This window comes from Cydia strobilella, chromosome 13 (genome assembly GCF_947568885.1).
Source record: "Cydia strobilella chromosome 13, ilCydStro3.1, whole genome shotgun sequence".
Lineage (NCBI taxonomy): Eukaryota > Metazoa > Arthropoda > Insecta > Lepidoptera > Tortricidae > Cydia > Cydia strobilella.
The window spans coordinates 10,894,539-10,912,787 of NC_086053.1; the positions used below are offsets into that span (position 1 = coordinate 10,894,539).

An 18,249-nucleotide genomic window follows, 5' to 3' on the forward strand; every position below is an offset into this window, starting at 1 on the left:
TGTCTGATTTGTTTCATATTGAGTAGCAATTTGTTGCAAATCGTTGGTATATGAAAGAACTTACACACTGACATGTTCGGGACCAATAAATCGTTGTTACTATATTACCATACCAAGAAACAACGATTCACGAAAATACATAGGACTCTTTTTATGTAGGTTAGTAATGTTTTAACACTCAACTACACTCATGGCATGGACAAATTTAGAGGAACGCAAAAAAAAGGTTTAGTTACTAATTTTGAAATTACTTAAGGTAATCCAGTAATTAATGTTTTTCGCGTTCCTCTAAATTTATCCATGAGTATATGGTAGCCCAAAAAAATGCTGCAAAAGTTTTTCTAATTATTTTATTAAGTACTTACGTAACTAGTACAAAATAAGTTAAAAATTAAAACTACAGTTCTTTATGCAAGAAAAATTAATTGTCTTCAAAGTAGCCTCCTTTCAATGTATCAAAGTGATACACAAGCGCAAACGTTTGTTAAAATTTTCAACGATATGCCGCAGCTCCTCCAAGGATATTTTTTCCCATTCTTCGGTAAGTGTTGCTTTTAGAGCGTTTTGTGCTTAGTAGTACAGACCCTTGTCTCTAAGATTGACCACTAAATATAATACATTAGATTTAGATCAGGCGAGTAGGGTGGCCACTCTTTTGAACTTATACTTACTTACTTACTGCTGTGGCGCAACGACCCGAAGTGAATCTTGGCCTCCGACACCAAAGACCGCCATGCTACACTGTCCAAAGCTGTGTTTTGAACTTATGAATCCGGGAAAATTATCTTTGCACCAATGCTGCACGCTACTGCAAATTCCACCCCAAACCATAACTTAATCCAAGGCGACTAGAAGAGAAAATCCTGTCATTTTGGTGATAATGGACCTGTTCAATACAAAAAAGTTTTTCATCAGTAAAAAGTACATTTTTCCCACCTTTTACTAGCGGCACGTTGCTTAATCAACCGACATCTCTCCAAGCGAACTTTTTTATCTTTATCCTCATGGAGTTGGGATTTACGTAGCTTGTATGCTTTCAAAAAGACTGTAGTCTTAATTTTTAACTTATTTTGTACTAGTTACGTAAGTACTTAATAAAATAATTCGAAAAAACTTTTTCAACGTATTTTTGGGCCAACCTGTATGTATAAACGTATAGCCCAAAAGCTCCCCACTATGGTCCATAATTAACTTGGAATACTCGTAACTACATAGGTAACTCTAACTATCAAACGGATTCCCTAAAATGTATGTTAATTTGTAACAATATATAGCCACTTATTAAACACAAACACATTTTTTGCCACCAATAATTAACAAGAACCCAATCAGCTGAACATTGTATTTCGCAGTTTCGTACTGCACCCTATGATTACTGCTCCTAACTACCAATCGGCATAATCATTTAATTTTGAAGACTCATAAAAACATTAGTTTGCAGTTAGCAATTAGGTTTCGAGATTAGTGTGTAACCAATCATTAGTTCTCCAATATTTTTAATAAGACCACTGGTTTCTTGGTATTTTTGCTTTTCTGGAAAAAAGATTAATTTAAAATTTTCAAAAATGACACAAAAAAGTTTGTAAATATTTTTTCATTAATTATCTACTAACTAGGTACTATTTCAGACTGAAATTCACATGAAAGGACCAACCCCTGCAACGGAACTTAACGAAGCTTTGCGGAACTGGAATTTTTTTTTCGTGATACCGAAATGTTTAGTATGTCATACAAATCCCTCCACTCTTAAAATATGGTCAGGCAAATCAAAATTATCCCTATTTTTTTTGCATAAATACCTTTGAATACATTAAAGGTACGAGTAAGATTTTATGATAAAGTTAGTTTCAGTTTCTAGGTCGTAGCACAGAAGCAGGATGTTAAAAAGTCTATCCTCCTTCTTACTTTTCGGCTTAGGCTGGTGGAGTGATATCCTGATGTTATTAATACGTGTAACGTTATCTCTAGTCTCCAAGCCCTAATTAAAAAATAACAAAGCTGTGCGCAAAGCGTCAGTCCCACGTATTTTATTCCGATACATTGCCTAGTGACGTGCATGTTTCGATTATTGAGCGAGCATCGATACGTCGAGTCGATTATAGTCGAGTACTTCATAAGTTTAAGCCTTCTTAGCTTGTCCGCGACGGCGAGGCTTGGCAAGAGATTATACGACATCACTTTTTGTTTGAATAAAGGATCACTTGATGCAATAATTAACCAAGAAGCTATCGTTGATTTGATTTTGTTTTGTTAAACTTTATTTAGTCTTCTTACTCGTATGAATAAATTGGTAAACTTTAACCTTAAATGTGTAAGGCCAGTAACTCACTTAAATTGTATTTTATTATAATATTTTAAATCAGAAACATACCTATACATATACATATTCGCGCTAATACGATTAAAGTAACTTATTTATGCGCATATATGGTAAAACTTAAAAATATATATTTGTTATATTTGGGTTTGATCTAATTCCTGCAACGGAAAGTGGCGGATCTATAGGTAGATAAAAGCATTTATTACCTACATTGGTTCGCGAAAAAAAAAAAGATTTCTGTTAAATTTTATTTTAGATGCCATTAAGTCTCGTTTGACAAGTAACACTGCACCACTTAATGTGTGAAAATAGTAAAAGTTTAAATCGATCTATTGGGAGGTTTTATATTCATCATTCAAGATGGTTCCATCTCGATTAAACCGACCCACTCCCGCGCACCATCGGCACCATGCGATCGCGACAAATCGCGAGATGCGCACGCTCCGTTGCCCGCCTGCCGTATTCCATGAAGAACTTATTCGCACTTTAACATTAAAGGCAATTAATTAAACTTATCAATTAATAACCAATGAAGTGTGAATAGTAGCACGTTCATCAGTATCAATTCGTGATTCAAATACAGAACACGTGAGATATTTTTGTAGGTACTTTTGTTAAGGTATATACCTAAAAATATGGTACGTACATAATATGTCACTATAGTTCTGTTGGTCAAGCAAATCTTGTCAGTAGAAAAAGGCGGCAAATTTGAAAAATGTAGGCGCGAAGGGATATCGTCCCATAAAAAATTTGAATTTCGCGCCTTTTTCTACTGACAAGATTTGCTTGACCAACTATATATCACACATCACATGAATGTAGATAAACAGAAAAGTTGTGTTGATATTCTGAACAAAGAGTCGTTAAGTAATGGTTGAAAGTATTATTTTTTGATTGCCTTATTAGCGAAGAGAAACAGAATCACTATATAGAAGCTGATAAATAGTACTTAACTATTAGATATCAGGGTAACCTAACACTATCACAAAAGTCACAAAACATTGCGTGCATTGAAAACCAAAACTCAACAATCACCGTGCAAAAATCCATGCGAATACGCACCCATACCATAACCAGAATTACATTTATAATGACTATAAATCTGTATACTAAATCAATTAAATACCGAGTCATCGTCAACAATAAAGCACGCAGGAATTTACATTACACAAACGAGCCAAGCGACAGGGTATACTAAACTAATGATATAAAAGAGGTAACATTTCCTTGCGATTCAATATCACTTACGTTCTTCTCAAGCGGCCAAAACCTTTCGACCCCACCATCTTCCGAATTCTTAAAGACTGCAAAGTTCTTGAAGCTCTTTTTATACTAGTCGTGTGCACATGAGTGGTTTTGAATGTGTTATCAAGGCTGTACATTAGTGGCGAGTTGACACGACCAGTCTTCTGTAAGGGCATGGGTTGTATTAGTGGCTCCTAATTTATTGGGAACGATAGGACGACGGACACCGGCCACCCTGGCCACGGGCCCATTCACACCGGTTGGGGAGGTGGGGGACAGACGACATGAGGATTTGAGGAATAAGATGTTAAATGCATTAATGGTGGATGAAGTTATTCGATGATGCTGTAAATCAGTTTAATTCCAATAGTAGACGAATTCTTGACGCTTGTCATTAAAATGGGTTTCAGAAGATTCCTGTATAAATTAAATTGTTAATTTTGTGTTATTTTTAAAAACAATAAATAGACCATAACAATTAAATATTAAGTAATATAAAATAGCGCGTTATATTTATTTTATACTATTTTACTAGATAACTTTTATAACTATTATTTATCGATTGGCTGTATCACTTTTTATTATTACTATTTTTTTAAACATACTATTTGCATAACCGTTGATCACCAACGTTGTAAGAAGTTCAAAATTATGGGATGTATTTTAAATTCATTATACGCGATATAATCCGTTTTCATTTTATTTCATGAGTGAGTACTTAGGTACCTAACTATTGCGGTAACCGAAGACAATGTTACACATCGCCATATAAAATTATACAATACCTATACTAACTTAACTATTTAGTTGCACAATATTATATACAAAAGGAACCAATGGAAACTAACTAAAAAGTTTGTCAAAACTAATTCACCCCATCCTCCCCTACATTTTTATTAACACCCCAAGCCTGATAAACAGGATACTGGAAATATATTTATTTGTTCACTCATCAAATATAAGGGGTGTTCTCGGGTTACACAAAATGAATCCGGGACGCCCGTGATTTGTTGCGATAATCTAAACTAATAAATAACACACTCCGTATAACGATTGAGCTGCCTTCTTTGAGATATTCAGAGCCTTTTGTTCGGATTTTATTTTGGATTCGTGTTTAATGAACGAATGAGGCGCCTGGATTATAGATTACGATTGTACTTAATACCTACACTCGATATTATATGCGAATCGAAATCTCGAGGATATTAATTAGTTAGAGTTTCCAGTTTCATGACCTGTTGACCATGATGGACCTTGGGAATCAGCTGCTATATAGGAAAAAGTAATCACTTTTTGTTAATACGTATTTACTTGATATCTATTAACTTCTTATGTACAGGAGCCTGGAGTCCGCTTGGCAACTAATCCCAAGAATTGGCGTAGGCACTAGTTTTTACGAAAGCGACTGCTATCTGACCTTCCAAACCAGAGGGGAAACTAGGCCTTGTTGGGATTAGTCCGGTTTCCTCACGATGTTTTCCTTCACCGAAAAGAGACTGGTAAATATCAAATGACCAGCGCTTCACTTCGCTTACTTCTTACATATATGAATAGGTATATACGTTAGAAAATTATTATACATACGAAAGATGACCTAACACTCAATATACTTGATAAGAAAGCCCAACTACTACCATACATTAGATAAACAAAACTAAAAGATGTCCATAGAATAGCGGGGGCCTTAATAAAAAAGATATTAACATAAAACAAAGACAATGTCGGGACACCCACACTCTACTACTTTTACTATGCTTTCTATCGCGTCGTAAAACATGCGACGCGACGTGTGACGATAGCGATTGCGGAAGCCATTCGGTTGCTAAAGTAGGTATCAGTACGTATAAGTTACAAGAGGCAGCGGGTCTATCACGCACGAGACGCCTTCGCAAGAACTCATACTGATGGTATACATGCAACGAGGGTCCATAGTGATTGTGGCATTGCCTACTCCTTCAATCGTAAATCATGCATTAAAAAAATGCAGATTGATAATTTGCCCACGGATGACGGAAAGGAACATGCAAGAAATCAAGCTTTCTGACAGTGGGCAACAAAAGCATAAGAAATAGAATAAATATTAGTGATATACAATAGAGGTTTAGGTTACTCAAATGAAACACTGCAGAATCGATAATACGAGATGTATGAAAAAGTTTAACGTTAAACATGCGCCATGTGTCAATCAATACTGAATGCAATTGCAATTCTTATGATATAATAAGTATAAGTAAATAAGTCATAAGAGACACAGGTAGCGAGATTCTAGTTGATAGCTTGTTTAGGATTATATTAGTCTTAGGTAGCTTTAAGTTTGATTTGTATTTGTTACCTTTTAAAGTACGAAATTATAAAATAGATCGCGATAAAATACTGGCATAAAAACTATAAACGAACACATGATTCACGATAAGTGATAACGTTTGCAGAAGCCATAACATTTGTAAAGACGTGTGAAGGACGCTAGCAGAACCCCTAGTGTAAATTTCATTCGACAGCGTGACTTGAGTACGCGTTTGCGTTAAGTCTAATTTTGTATGGGATTTAGAACAGCGCGCCAAGCGGGACTTTTTGGAAATTCAAAATCCCATACAATATGACACACTATGACACAATATGTAGGTACACTAGGGGTACAGATAGCACTAGTCTACCTCACAGGCCAATTCGAACGTACACAACTACACAGTAGGCCGAGCACATGATTGATGCGAGAGTATCTTGCCGCGAGATAGACTACCCGTCTTTTACTAATTGTATGAATTAGAGGGGGACGGCTAGTCTATGTCGCGGCGAGATATTCTCGCGCCAAGCATGTGCCCGGCTGGTATCAGAAATACATCTAACTGATGTCATTCAATTATCGGACATTTCGCTCGTACATGTCCGAACATGTATTGGCGAGGGTGAGACGCACCATTACTAAATAGTATGATTCAAATATATTTCTGCTGTCAAGGATGATTTGGTTTTAACCAAACGCTCTTTTCTTTTCACTTGCACCGTTTTTAAATACCCCGTTATTTAGTAAGTTAATTTACTATATGTTAGTGTGCTTTAGAGTCACTTATTTACCATCAGATTGGGCTCGTCTTTTCGTAATAGACAGTTATATTACACTACTTGAATGTATTTAGAATATAGATACGTAAATACGCAAGACATTTTCTTGAACTAGGGAAATGACTGTCCAAAAAGGTTGTAAAAACTTTAGTTGTCAATGCCACGGATCACGGGTGTTAGTGTGTTATGCACGCCACGTGGTAGTTAAGTAGGTAAAATAATTATTTCCTGTATCGTAAATTTTCCCGAAAAATACCAGTAGTTGACAAGTTCCTATAGACCATAAATCTTGTAAAATAGTTTATATTATGTCTTGTCAAAATAAACATTTCGTTCTAGAGACAATTTGTCGAGAAGTTGAAGTGTGAATATACATTTGAAGTGTGATTGATATTTATGCGTAGTGACTGTAGTGAGCTAATCAGCAAAATATTATCGGCTTGTATTAGACAGAAGTTAGCGTATTATACGCGCTGATTCAGTTACTTCAGTGTATCGTCACAGTTTAGGAGGTAATAAGATAGAACGACTGTACATAAACACTAGTTAGAAATAAGGAATAAATCAGTCTAAGTAAGCCTGCCGCTGTCCCTAAACATAGTAAGATTAAGAAGTATATTTTATTACGTAGTTGTGTATAGAACTGACCCAATTCACCTTAAAATACCAAAACGGACGAAAACTACATGTAAGATACATATACATACAAGTCGCTTCATAAGTTTCTTCTAAACTTTAGGGTTAAGGTAAAAGGTAAGTAACAGATTAAAAGTGAGAGCTAGGAACGGCAACTTATCTTAACAATGAATTAACTTATGAGCGTTCGTATAACGTAATAAATTGCGCTGACATCGCGGTGTAGTTAGAGGCATGCACAGACTACTCAGCGTTACCAGTGGCTACAGATGTTTGTAACTGTTCAAACGAACACACAGTTCTTTGATACAGTTTAAAAAAACATTTAAGGTATAAAATGATGCGGATAATATCCCTCATGATATATTGGTATCGCCGAGACGGGCAGGGCTATTTGGAGACCAGGAAACCATTTTGAACTATAATGGAAGTAACTACCTGTAGCTTTAGATATGTGATTGGGCGTATTATACCGTGATGAAGAATTTTACACAATCTTTATGGTGGTACTCATACTCAATAATCATTTGAATTAAACAAGTGCGAGTCGGACTCGTCCACCGAGGGTTTCGTACTTTTTAGTAATGTTGTTATAGCGGCAACAGAAATACATCATCTGTGAAAATTTCAGCTTCTAGCTATCACGGTTGATGAGATATAGCCTGGTGACAGGAGTCTTAGTAATAGGGTCCCGTTTTTACCCTTTGGGTACGGAACCCGGTTCTCAAAATATAAATGACCGCTCGACGGCATTAAAAAAATTGTGATGAGTGCATAATACGAATATGGGCCGAGATGCTCAGCGCTGAGCAGTGCGTGATGACAAGGTATATTTTTCAACAGCAAATAGTCTAGTTTCGCCAGCAATTATTTTAGACAACAACAGCACAACCTATTTTCTTTTGCAAGTTCAACGGTGTCACAAGTGCGTTGCTAACTCTATATTAATATGCAAATATTCACTGTGTCAGGTTAAGGCAGAGCTCGATCTGGCTATATTAGTCACTAATGTAGAACGCAACGTAACAACATACTACAGAATAAGTAGCAGTAATTATATGAATACATACTTTAGCAGCTAAGTCTAAATAAAGGTTTTCTTCTCGTATCCTAACGTATTTTAAATATTTGGTTTTGACAAATAAAAATCGCATTTGTTAAAGAAGGAAGTTTTGATTTGTGGATGGCTAGCGGATATAACAATAATGATGAAGGTAATGAAATCACTTCTGTAGAAAACAACTCACCATCGACATAAAGTTAGAGTGCAATGTTCGTATTTAGTTACAAGTCTGCCGGCTATCGTCACAATTTATGTTAAAAGAAGAGAAGAACGTACATTAGCCCGTTCACGGGTGACAATTGAATTATATAGGCCCTCTACACGCCTTGCGGGTTTACGAGCGAATCGGCGAAATCGAGGCTACGCCACACGTTTGAGACGTGCCGAGTTTAATACATTTTAAAGGCACACGGCACTGTTTACGAGTACTTTCGTAGTTTTCAGGACTTCTCTGTTCCTGCCGCTGTTTTGAAAGCGTACCTTAAAATAACCAAGACATAAAAAATACCGTGGTGATAACAATATACTTAGGTAATAAAAATGGGTTGAGGTAATTGCAATATAGTTTTTTTTGAAAATATTTTTTAAGAACTGCCTAATTTTTACCCAGAGGATACGCAGTTTCGTTTCTTTTAACATTCACAAGCGTATTGTGAAAAATTACTTCATCATTTGACAACGAAATCTTACAATTTACTTAAAAAGTACCTATGTAACTGACGATTAAAACAAATCGTAATTTACTTACATCAGAAAATCAGTTATAACAATTAACTAGTGACTTTTAGGTTTAAACTGACAACTTGCAGACAGCCCCTGAGGGGCCTGAGGTAGTTAGTATCTTGATACATAAATTAAACATTAAAATCTTTCAACTAGACTTTAAAAACACAGTTACTCAATAAAATTGTAGGTGGTCCGTAACTACAATATACTCGTATTACGAATAAACCCCGCTGACGTACGACGATACATTTGAAAGTGAGAACGTCGTAAAATATTTATCTCGGACATATTTTAGAACGTGAACGGCACGGTTAGAGCTCCTACTTTGTCGGTAGGCGCTTTTGTACTTTATCGGCGATATGAGGCCTACATTTTGAGATGCGTAATGTGATATAACTGAGCTTGCGATGCTAGTATCTTTTACATAGGTTTTCTATCGGGAGGGATGGGAAGGAGCCAGGCCAGGACTGTTCATTTAGAAGTACTTTATTATTGGTCAATTACATAATTCTTGACATTGTTTTTTGGCTAGTTGGTTAGTTGGCGACTGAAAATCTTGTAACATAAACAGCTCCAATATGTTGACATTCATAATAATGGTCTTTACTGACTATTCAGTATACCAAATCAATTTTTTTTTGTAAATACTGACGGCATTCCATTTTTTTACTAACTAACTTATTATGTGGAGTCGATTACAAATTACAACATACTAAAAGTAGTGCTGTAGTCTCACAATGGTTCTTGTAAATAAATTACCGCGATGTCACAAAATATCACAGTAATTACGCGCAGTACGGGTAGTTCGGGCACGAAGCGGGATCGACGTCGGCGGGGTACAGCGGAGCGGCGGGCAGGGTTGCGGGTCTGCCATCTTTCCCGCCACCAAATGCACAAGTGTTAATAAATATTAAAATTATCAACTGAAATATATATTATATCATACCTACTTATTGTAAATAAAAAATGACCAAGCCCTCCAGTAGCTAAAGCCAGATCCGAACGAAGTCTTCAGCTGAGATGTATATTTTTGCTGAAGAAGGTACAGCGTTCTTTTTTTTTTCTTCAGAATTTGTAATAATTACTGTATACCAACAACCCACTGTCAAGCAACTTCAATGTTATATTTTACTTCTCTTGTGTAATAAGAGTGTGTTAATAATTAGTTAGTACTGACCGTTTTGATAAACATGATGCAAGTTATCTTCTCGATGGTGGCCGAGACTGATGCTGTATTAACATTTGCAGAGTTATTTATTGTCAAATGCGTGAATAGATAAAATTTAATAATAATTTTACAATGTCGGTTAATTAATGATAATTGTAATTAATAGGCTTTTGTTTATTGTCACTCTTAATTATGTAGCTCTTAAATATGTTCTTAATGTCGATCAACCTGTTAAAAATAATATTCATAACAATAGTCCATACCGTATGACATATCATTGTTGCATAAACTACTTTTCTAACTTTATACCACTAACCATTAACATTTTAATTACTCGAATACCACTAACTTAACAGCTATTAAATTATCACAATTACCTGTGGTGGTAGCTAATAGGTACATCTTTACATAATGTCAAAGTACATTGGTTTTCTATTAAGACCGGATCTTGGACATTTTGGATCATATAAATTGCACCGGTGAATTGTTCTGGGCATCAGTCTCATACAAGCCGTTGAGATAACATCAGTCATCATGTTCACTAAAGTGGTAAGCTTTAATTTTTAGAGTATCAAGCCCCTATATATACTTATATAATTGAAATCCTTTTTATTCATTGTAATAAACATAAGCTAAACAACTTTATTTTTTAAATTGTAATAAACATGAGCTAAACAACTTTATTTTTATTGAAATATTTGGCTGTAGAGTCCGTGTTAGCTAAATCGTCACCGAATTTGATATGTAAAGTGTAGAATTGCCACATGTTCATATAAATTTAAATTTATGATGAGATTTTGAAGTCAGTGGAGTGTCTGCTTGGTCTGATACTGCACTCTTTAACACATTAGATTTTATAGTAGATACCTTAAGCAAATCCTCATCTCAAATATATAGTAACCAACTTACCAATTGACAATCATAGCGTGTCACACCCTTGTAAATGTATATAGATTCATAATGTAGGTATAGTCTACATTTAAGATGTTTTAAACTTATGCGCTAATAACTTCACCGACCTAACTCACCTTCTTAGTTGCTCGTCTGCGCCGTCGCCGCCGTCGCCGCGGCCATCGAGTACCCCAAAGGTCTCCATCCCGCCGTATGCCCCAACTATCCGTACTGCGACGCGGAAGTACTGGCGCGCCACACGCCGGACGGCATGCCTATTCCTGAGTGGGAGATGCCGTTCGCGTACGCACGCATGGTTTATGCTGTACCATTCCCTGTTGCACGTGCTCTTGCTCCTGCTCTTGCCCCTGCGCGTGCAAAGTATTTTAATTTTCTTACGATAGACTAGACTAGACTGATTTTACCTTTACAGTTCACTGCATTGGAATGCTCGCTACAAAATAGTAGGAATACTAAAACAATTCTACAAAAGAAAAAGAAAAACACGACAGGTGAAATAAAACATAAAATCAGTACAAAGATAAGATAAAGAAAGAAAGACGAGTGACCAATTTTTTATTGTTTTTATTGTTGTTATAAAAATGTATGTACAAAACTTATTTCAAAACATGCGTTATATTTAATAATGCTGGTAATTGCTTTAAATGAAATAATTCAGTCAAAAATAGTACGTAAGGTCCGTTGGGGTAAGATAGAACGGATTTTTCATGAGGGCTAAGACAAAAAAATCGTCCGTATGCAGAAGCATTACGGGCGATGGAAAACAATTGCATACATTTTAGAATGTTATATTGCTTTGCAGAGCTCCCGAATACCCCGCCGACGTTGACCCAGCTTCGTGCCCGAACTACCCCTACTGCGTATAATTTTACTGTGACATTGACATTTCACTTCCATCACTGCTATCTTTAAATTAGATGAGCCCATTGTGTTGATCTGTTGATATCATTTTATAAAAAGAGGCAATAAATGGTAAAAATATATTTACTATATTTTTCACTTTCACTTCCTTTATTTGACCACCCTTACTCTGTGCGTCAGTACGAATTTACTGCAATATAAGTTAAAGGCAATGATGATGATTCTGACTGTGTATGATTCTACTATAAAACACTGTATCAAAACCATAATGTGATGTGTATTATTTTGATTTTCTCTATTCTCTCTGACGAATCTATCTAAACCTACTCTTACTACGTATAGGTAAATTCATAAGAACTGGAGCGCGAGATCTTACACGACCGTCAACAAATTCATAAAAAATCTACGCCAGCTTTCGTGAATGGATGATATATGTGGGAATCGAAGGATTCAAATAAGTTCAGTTAGAAAGCATGTCTAGTTAGGTAATCAATTGTTTAGACAATTTATTTTATATATTTAAAATAAATAAAAAAACTACTGTTACCGAAGAGTTAAGTTGACATGACACTGTTAGTATCAGCTTAGCTCTCAATACCTACAGGCCTTAGGTTAGAATAGTGTACATATTATAATTGCATGAACATGTCAAATGTGATCTTGAATCCTTGTTTTTGGGCAAGCCATAATACACTTACTTGATAAAGGCTTCTATTCTAAAATAACATTAACGGCCGCAGGGCTTCAGTATCTCTACTTTGGAAGAAACCAGCTAAAATGTATTTATTTATGCATTTGTAGTACCTACTTCAAAAGATTACCTCAAAACCAAACATTAACGTTTTTGCGAAGTGAAAAAACCTTTACTTTTTTTTATTAACAATTTTTTTTCATCGTAGTAGGTAAGGTAACCTAGATTCCATGCAAGGAACGGCAATCGCCTTTTTGAGTTCAAAATGCCTATCCGTCGATTAGGTATATCTATTTACATCTCAGTAAAACAATACTAACCTATCATCAAACCCTTTAAAAATGTTGAATTATACATGACTTTATACTTAATGATTATAATAATGAAGAGACACCTAAATACCTGTAATCTTATAATAAACTTAATCAATGTCATTGCCGAAGAATTGACTCATTTGCATAATTTGCTCATGCATTGGGTTTTATACCAACACTGAGTACGAATTAATTACGTAGTTATAGGTTATGTTGGTGCACGTTTTAGGGTTCCTCGAGAATATCAATTAAACCATTAATCAAAATTTACAAGAACTTAATTAGTAAAGTAGGGTAAAACTTTATTCCGTCTGCCCTATTTTTATCACAAGTAAAACGCCAAAATGACAACATAATTATAATTATGATGTCATATATTCCCAAAAACTGAAGAAAACCCTTAGTTCCACTTTTATTTTACAACGGTATAACAGGGCCCAGCTGGGGAAGTACCTCCACCTTTTAGAAAACCGCAGCCAAATAATACTAGACCCCACTCAGTGTTGTATTCCTGCCGGTGAGTAAGGTTGCCAGAGCTCAACGAGGGTGCGGAGTGTTAGGGTCGGCAACGAAATGTAACACCTCTGGAGATGCAGGCATCCATAGGCTACGGAGACTGCTTAACATTAGGCGGACCGTATGCTTGTTTCCCATCGATGTAGTATATAAAAAAAAACCGGTAAAATAATGGATCTTTCAGTAGAAATATAATAATCACTAAATCGCAAGTGAATTAGAAGTTACAAAAAAAATATGTTGACCATCTGTTCAGCAAAGTACAGTAAAGGTAGTTAATCTTAGCATTTAACCAAATTTAAAATTAAAATGTACTAAATGGTTGTTACATCATCATCATCGTCATGTCAGCCGATAGACGTCCACTGCTGGACAGGCCTCCCCCAAGGCTCGCCATTCCGACCGATCCTGTGCCGCTCGCATCCATCGAATTCCCGCGACCTTCACCAGGTCGTCGCTCCATCTCGTTGGAGGCCTACCGGCAGTTCGTCTTCCGGTACGCGGACGCCACTCCAGAACCTTCCGGCCCCACCGGCCATCAGTTCTGCGAGCATTGTGCCCCGCCCACCCGCTGCGGTTGTTACATTAGATAGGTATAATGATAACGAAACTCTGAAGGAAGTTCAGAGGTAGTGAGCGTGTGTGTGGGTGTGTCTAGTCATAGGTATATGTATATTAAAATGGATCAATCACGTTTTTAGGGTTCCGTACCTCATAAGGAAAAAACGGACCCCTTATAGGATCACTCGTACGTCTGTCTGCCTGTCTGTCTGTCCGACTGTTCTCCAAAACAACTGGACCAATTAAGTTGTAATTTGGTACACATATGTACGTTTGTGACCCAAAGACGAACATGTAACGTAAACAAATGAATTATAAACACGGGGGCCACTTTCGGTAAATGAGAAAATTAAAAAATAAAGTTTTTCAAACTATATCGTGTTACATATCAAATGAAAGAGCTCATTGTGAGAATCTCAAATAATTTTTTTTATAATATTACGATTAACAGTTTAGAAGTTATCCAAGAAAATAGGCAAAAAAGGACCATCCCCCCCTTTATCTCCGAAACTATTGGGTCTAAAATTTTGAAAAAAAAAATACACAAAATAGAACTTTATCTATAGATTACAAGAAAACCCATTAGAAATGTGCAGTCAAGCGTGAGTCGGACTTAATTACTTAGTTTTTGATCCGACCCCTACGGGTTTTTTAAAGACATTTCGCTCACGTTTCACATAAAAAATACATTGTTTAAATTGTGTAATGTACGGAACCCTTGGAAGGCGAGTCCGACTCGCACTTGGCCGGTTTTGATTTATTTAAATCAGTAATTGCTCGTTTCGCTCTATAACGAGGAGTTTTATCTCGAGCAGGTTTTTGAATTAAGGTAGAATAGGAAAGTACAAAAAACATCTGTCAGTTACACATGTAAAAATGTCGTCACAATATCGCTAGTTGTCATTTAAATTGTTAATTTTGCTCGTTATTTTGCGCGAAATGCGATTTATTTCACCTATAACTATACAAGAGAGCCTTTATGAGTCGGGCCTAAATAAATGTAAGTCACAACGTGTAATTAAATGCAGATCGGGGCGGGGCGGCCAGCGCCCGACTGCTGATGTCATTGGCTCATCATTGATATTTTTACTTCATAATAAAAATGACCTGTTTTTATTTCAGTATTTTTGAACAAAATCAGAATCAAAAACGAAACAAAAAAATTGTAATCAGTTTAAGATCGGTTCAAAAGTTTGGCACCCCTGGGCCCCGTTTAATGTGTCACTTGCGGCTCCCCACGCTACGCCACTGACACAAAAGATTTTAAGAAAATCGTCCTCTGAGGGGGTAAGGGGACTAACACACAAACAATATACCATATGTAAAGTAAGATGTCATAGATAAATTTTATACGAACTTTACTACTGACTATCAGTTTAAACTTAAACAGTATACGTTATGCCGGCCAACTATTTATTCGATGCGACCTGTGAATATGTTTTACTTTTTAAAAGGTCACAAATTAAACGTGTGCACCACCACCCTGAATGAGGCTAAAGATGTCTGTTTGCAGTCTTGCCCAGGCAGCCCGCTTCCGGTTTCCCTTAAATCACAAAAACAGTGGGACGAGCCGCTCTGCAGATCAACTTTAAAAGAACTCACTGACTCTGCTCACAGTTCAGTAGAGCGCGCTCGTCTGCTGGCAGTGGCTGAACCGGAAGCGGGCTATTGGCTTCACGCATTACCATCTACCAATATTGGCACACTCCTTGATAAAACGACCCTCACTCTTGCCACCTGTTTACGACTGGGCACCAAAACTAATGAGCCCCACCGCTGTCGCTCTGGCACCATGGTAGACGAGCTGGGTCACCACGGCTTGTCCTGCCAGAGGAGCGCGGGCCGTATCTCCCGCCACGCATCCTTGAATGATGTCATCCGTAGGGCGCTTGCTTCCGTCAGCGTGCCGGCCATACTTGAGCCGAACGGTATCGCACGCGACGACGGCAAGCGGCCCGACGGGATGTCACTCATTCCATGGAGGCTGGGGAGGACGCTTGTGTGGGACGCCACCTGTGTTGACACGCTCGCGCCGTCCTACCTACAGGCGATCTCCGTCAGGGCGGGTGCTGCGGCCACAACGGCAGAACTAAACAAGCGGCGCAAATATGCTATCCTCGGCGAGGGCTACATATTTGCGCCGTTCGAAGTCGAAACTCTGGGACCGTGGGGGCCCAGTGCCAAATCATTATTTAAAGATATTTCCGAGCGCCTTGTAGACGCCTCTGGTGACCAGAGGGCTGGCAGCTACTTCGGCCAGAGACTAAGTCTGGTCATCCAAAGAGGTAACGCTGCCAGTCTTCTGGGCACCATTCCACATGACAGCGACCTGGGGAGCATTTTTTATTTATAAGTTTATTTTAAGTTTTATAAGTTTAGTTTAGTTTTAGAGATTAGTTAGTTTATTTAATTTTAAATTTATTACATTATATAAGTTACCGGTCACAAATTATACATTTACCACAACTTTAAATACGAGTAGGTATACCTCTTTATCGCTGAATAATGTTTTTAAATCAATGATATAAAACTGTTGTGAGCTATGACACCTCAAAAAATCAAAGCAAAAAAACTAACATAAAACTTTATGACATAAAAGATAAAAATGCAAACCCTTCACACACCCATGACGTCAAAACAATCCAAGTCTCACGACAAATTGCCGCCAGGCGAGACGGTAGCCGCAAAAAATTCGCTCCAATTTGGACAAAAACTATTTTATTACGCCTAACGAGGCAGCCCTGATGTTATCAAGTGTGCCTATTACTTTCATCCCTTATCTGGCTTGTTGACCGCGCCCTTATAATTTGGTTAGGGTTGGCACACATGTTGTAAATGTGAAAGTAAAAATAAATAACTTTCAGGAATAGGTATAACGTAAGTATGTAGTTATATTACGTTAGGATTAAAGTACGAATGACGTTACCTATTTACCTATGAGTAAATATTTTTTAGGATCTAATAAGTAATCGGGATCATTTATCATTTGCCCCCCTACGCATGCCAACAGTACCTAAGTGACATTAGTGACATGAAATTATCACACTGATTTAAACTTTCACGATTCTTACTCATTATTATTCACAACGGCGGGACTTAATCGCGTAAAATAAGTTTTAAATTTACCTCCGACGTTTCGAGGACGGCGTTGTCCCCGTGGTCTCGGAGAAGACTGGCTAAAGTAGACATTAACGCCTTCTAGCCGCGCGAGTTTAAAACTTATTTTACGCGATAAAGTCCCGCCGTTGTGAATAATAATGCAATTATCATCAGTTTTAACTTGGATTTTATTGCGCGTTTTTTTTATGAGTTTGCAGACAGGCCGGCCAATCTACGGTCAATTAACTATAAATTAGGTCAAGTCTATTAAAGAAAGACAAATAAGTAATTAAGTATATATTCTGAGAAGTATTTTTTTTGTAGTTATATTCTTCTCGATTCATACTTTCGGTGACAAACACGGTGATATATTCGGTGAGTGAACATCCCCATGTGAGTCAACCGTTATACTTTTTGTCCATAGAGTTACCGATAATCATGTCACGGGTTTTTTATCCAAAACCACACAGGACAAAATGGCGTTACCATCAGATTATCATAGCCTTGTGGTCGGATTATTACTTAACTTTTTTAACACTCTACCTGCCGACCCAAAAGATCTTCACATAGATAGGCTAAGGATATGTGAATTGGTTACACTAAAACCAGTTAAACTGGACACATATATTCTTACTATTGACATAATTTACGAAGCCCTTAATATTCTAGTCTACAGTTACAAATTAATAAGGCAAGCAAGCTTCTTAACCGGGTGAATATTTTGTTTATTATACTTATTAGAGATTTGTCGAAACATTTTAGGTATTAAGATAAACATGTTGATACGTCAACTATTTCATTATTATTCGTGTTAATATTTGTGGAATGTGTTAAATCGTTGTTCAAACTCGCGATAGGATACTCGCGGGTTCCAGGAGTTTGACAGTTTTTTTGGTTGAATTCATCGCTTTTAAGGCATTATTTGCCTGTAAAAGAAATCAAGGATACAAAACTGTTCTAAAAAAAGTTACACACATTTCATTTCACAAGTCAGCTTACCATCAGGCAGCCCTCACGTTGGTTTGCAACCATCAGTTAAGAGATTTATAATGAATTTTATATTAAAGGAAAAAA

General features: G+C 36.9%; 1 protein-coding gene across 1 annotated transcript; it reads left to right on the forward strand.

The window, feature by feature from the left end:
* Window positions 1-10,656: 10,656 nt before the first annotated feature.
* LOC134746378 (cuticle protein 1-like) lies at window positions 10,657-12,015 on the forward strand. Its single transcript, XM_063680747.1, has 3 exons — window positions 10,657-10,770; window positions 11,258-11,493; window positions 11,936-12,015. The coding sequence occupies exons 1-3, from the start codon at window positions 10,756-10,758 to the stop codon at window positions 11,997-11,999; spliced, it is 315 nt and encodes a 104-aa protein (XP_063536817.1). The 5' UTR covers window positions 10,657-10,755; the 3' UTR covers window positions 12,000-12,015.
* Window positions 12,016-18,249: the final 6,234 nt, after the last annotated feature.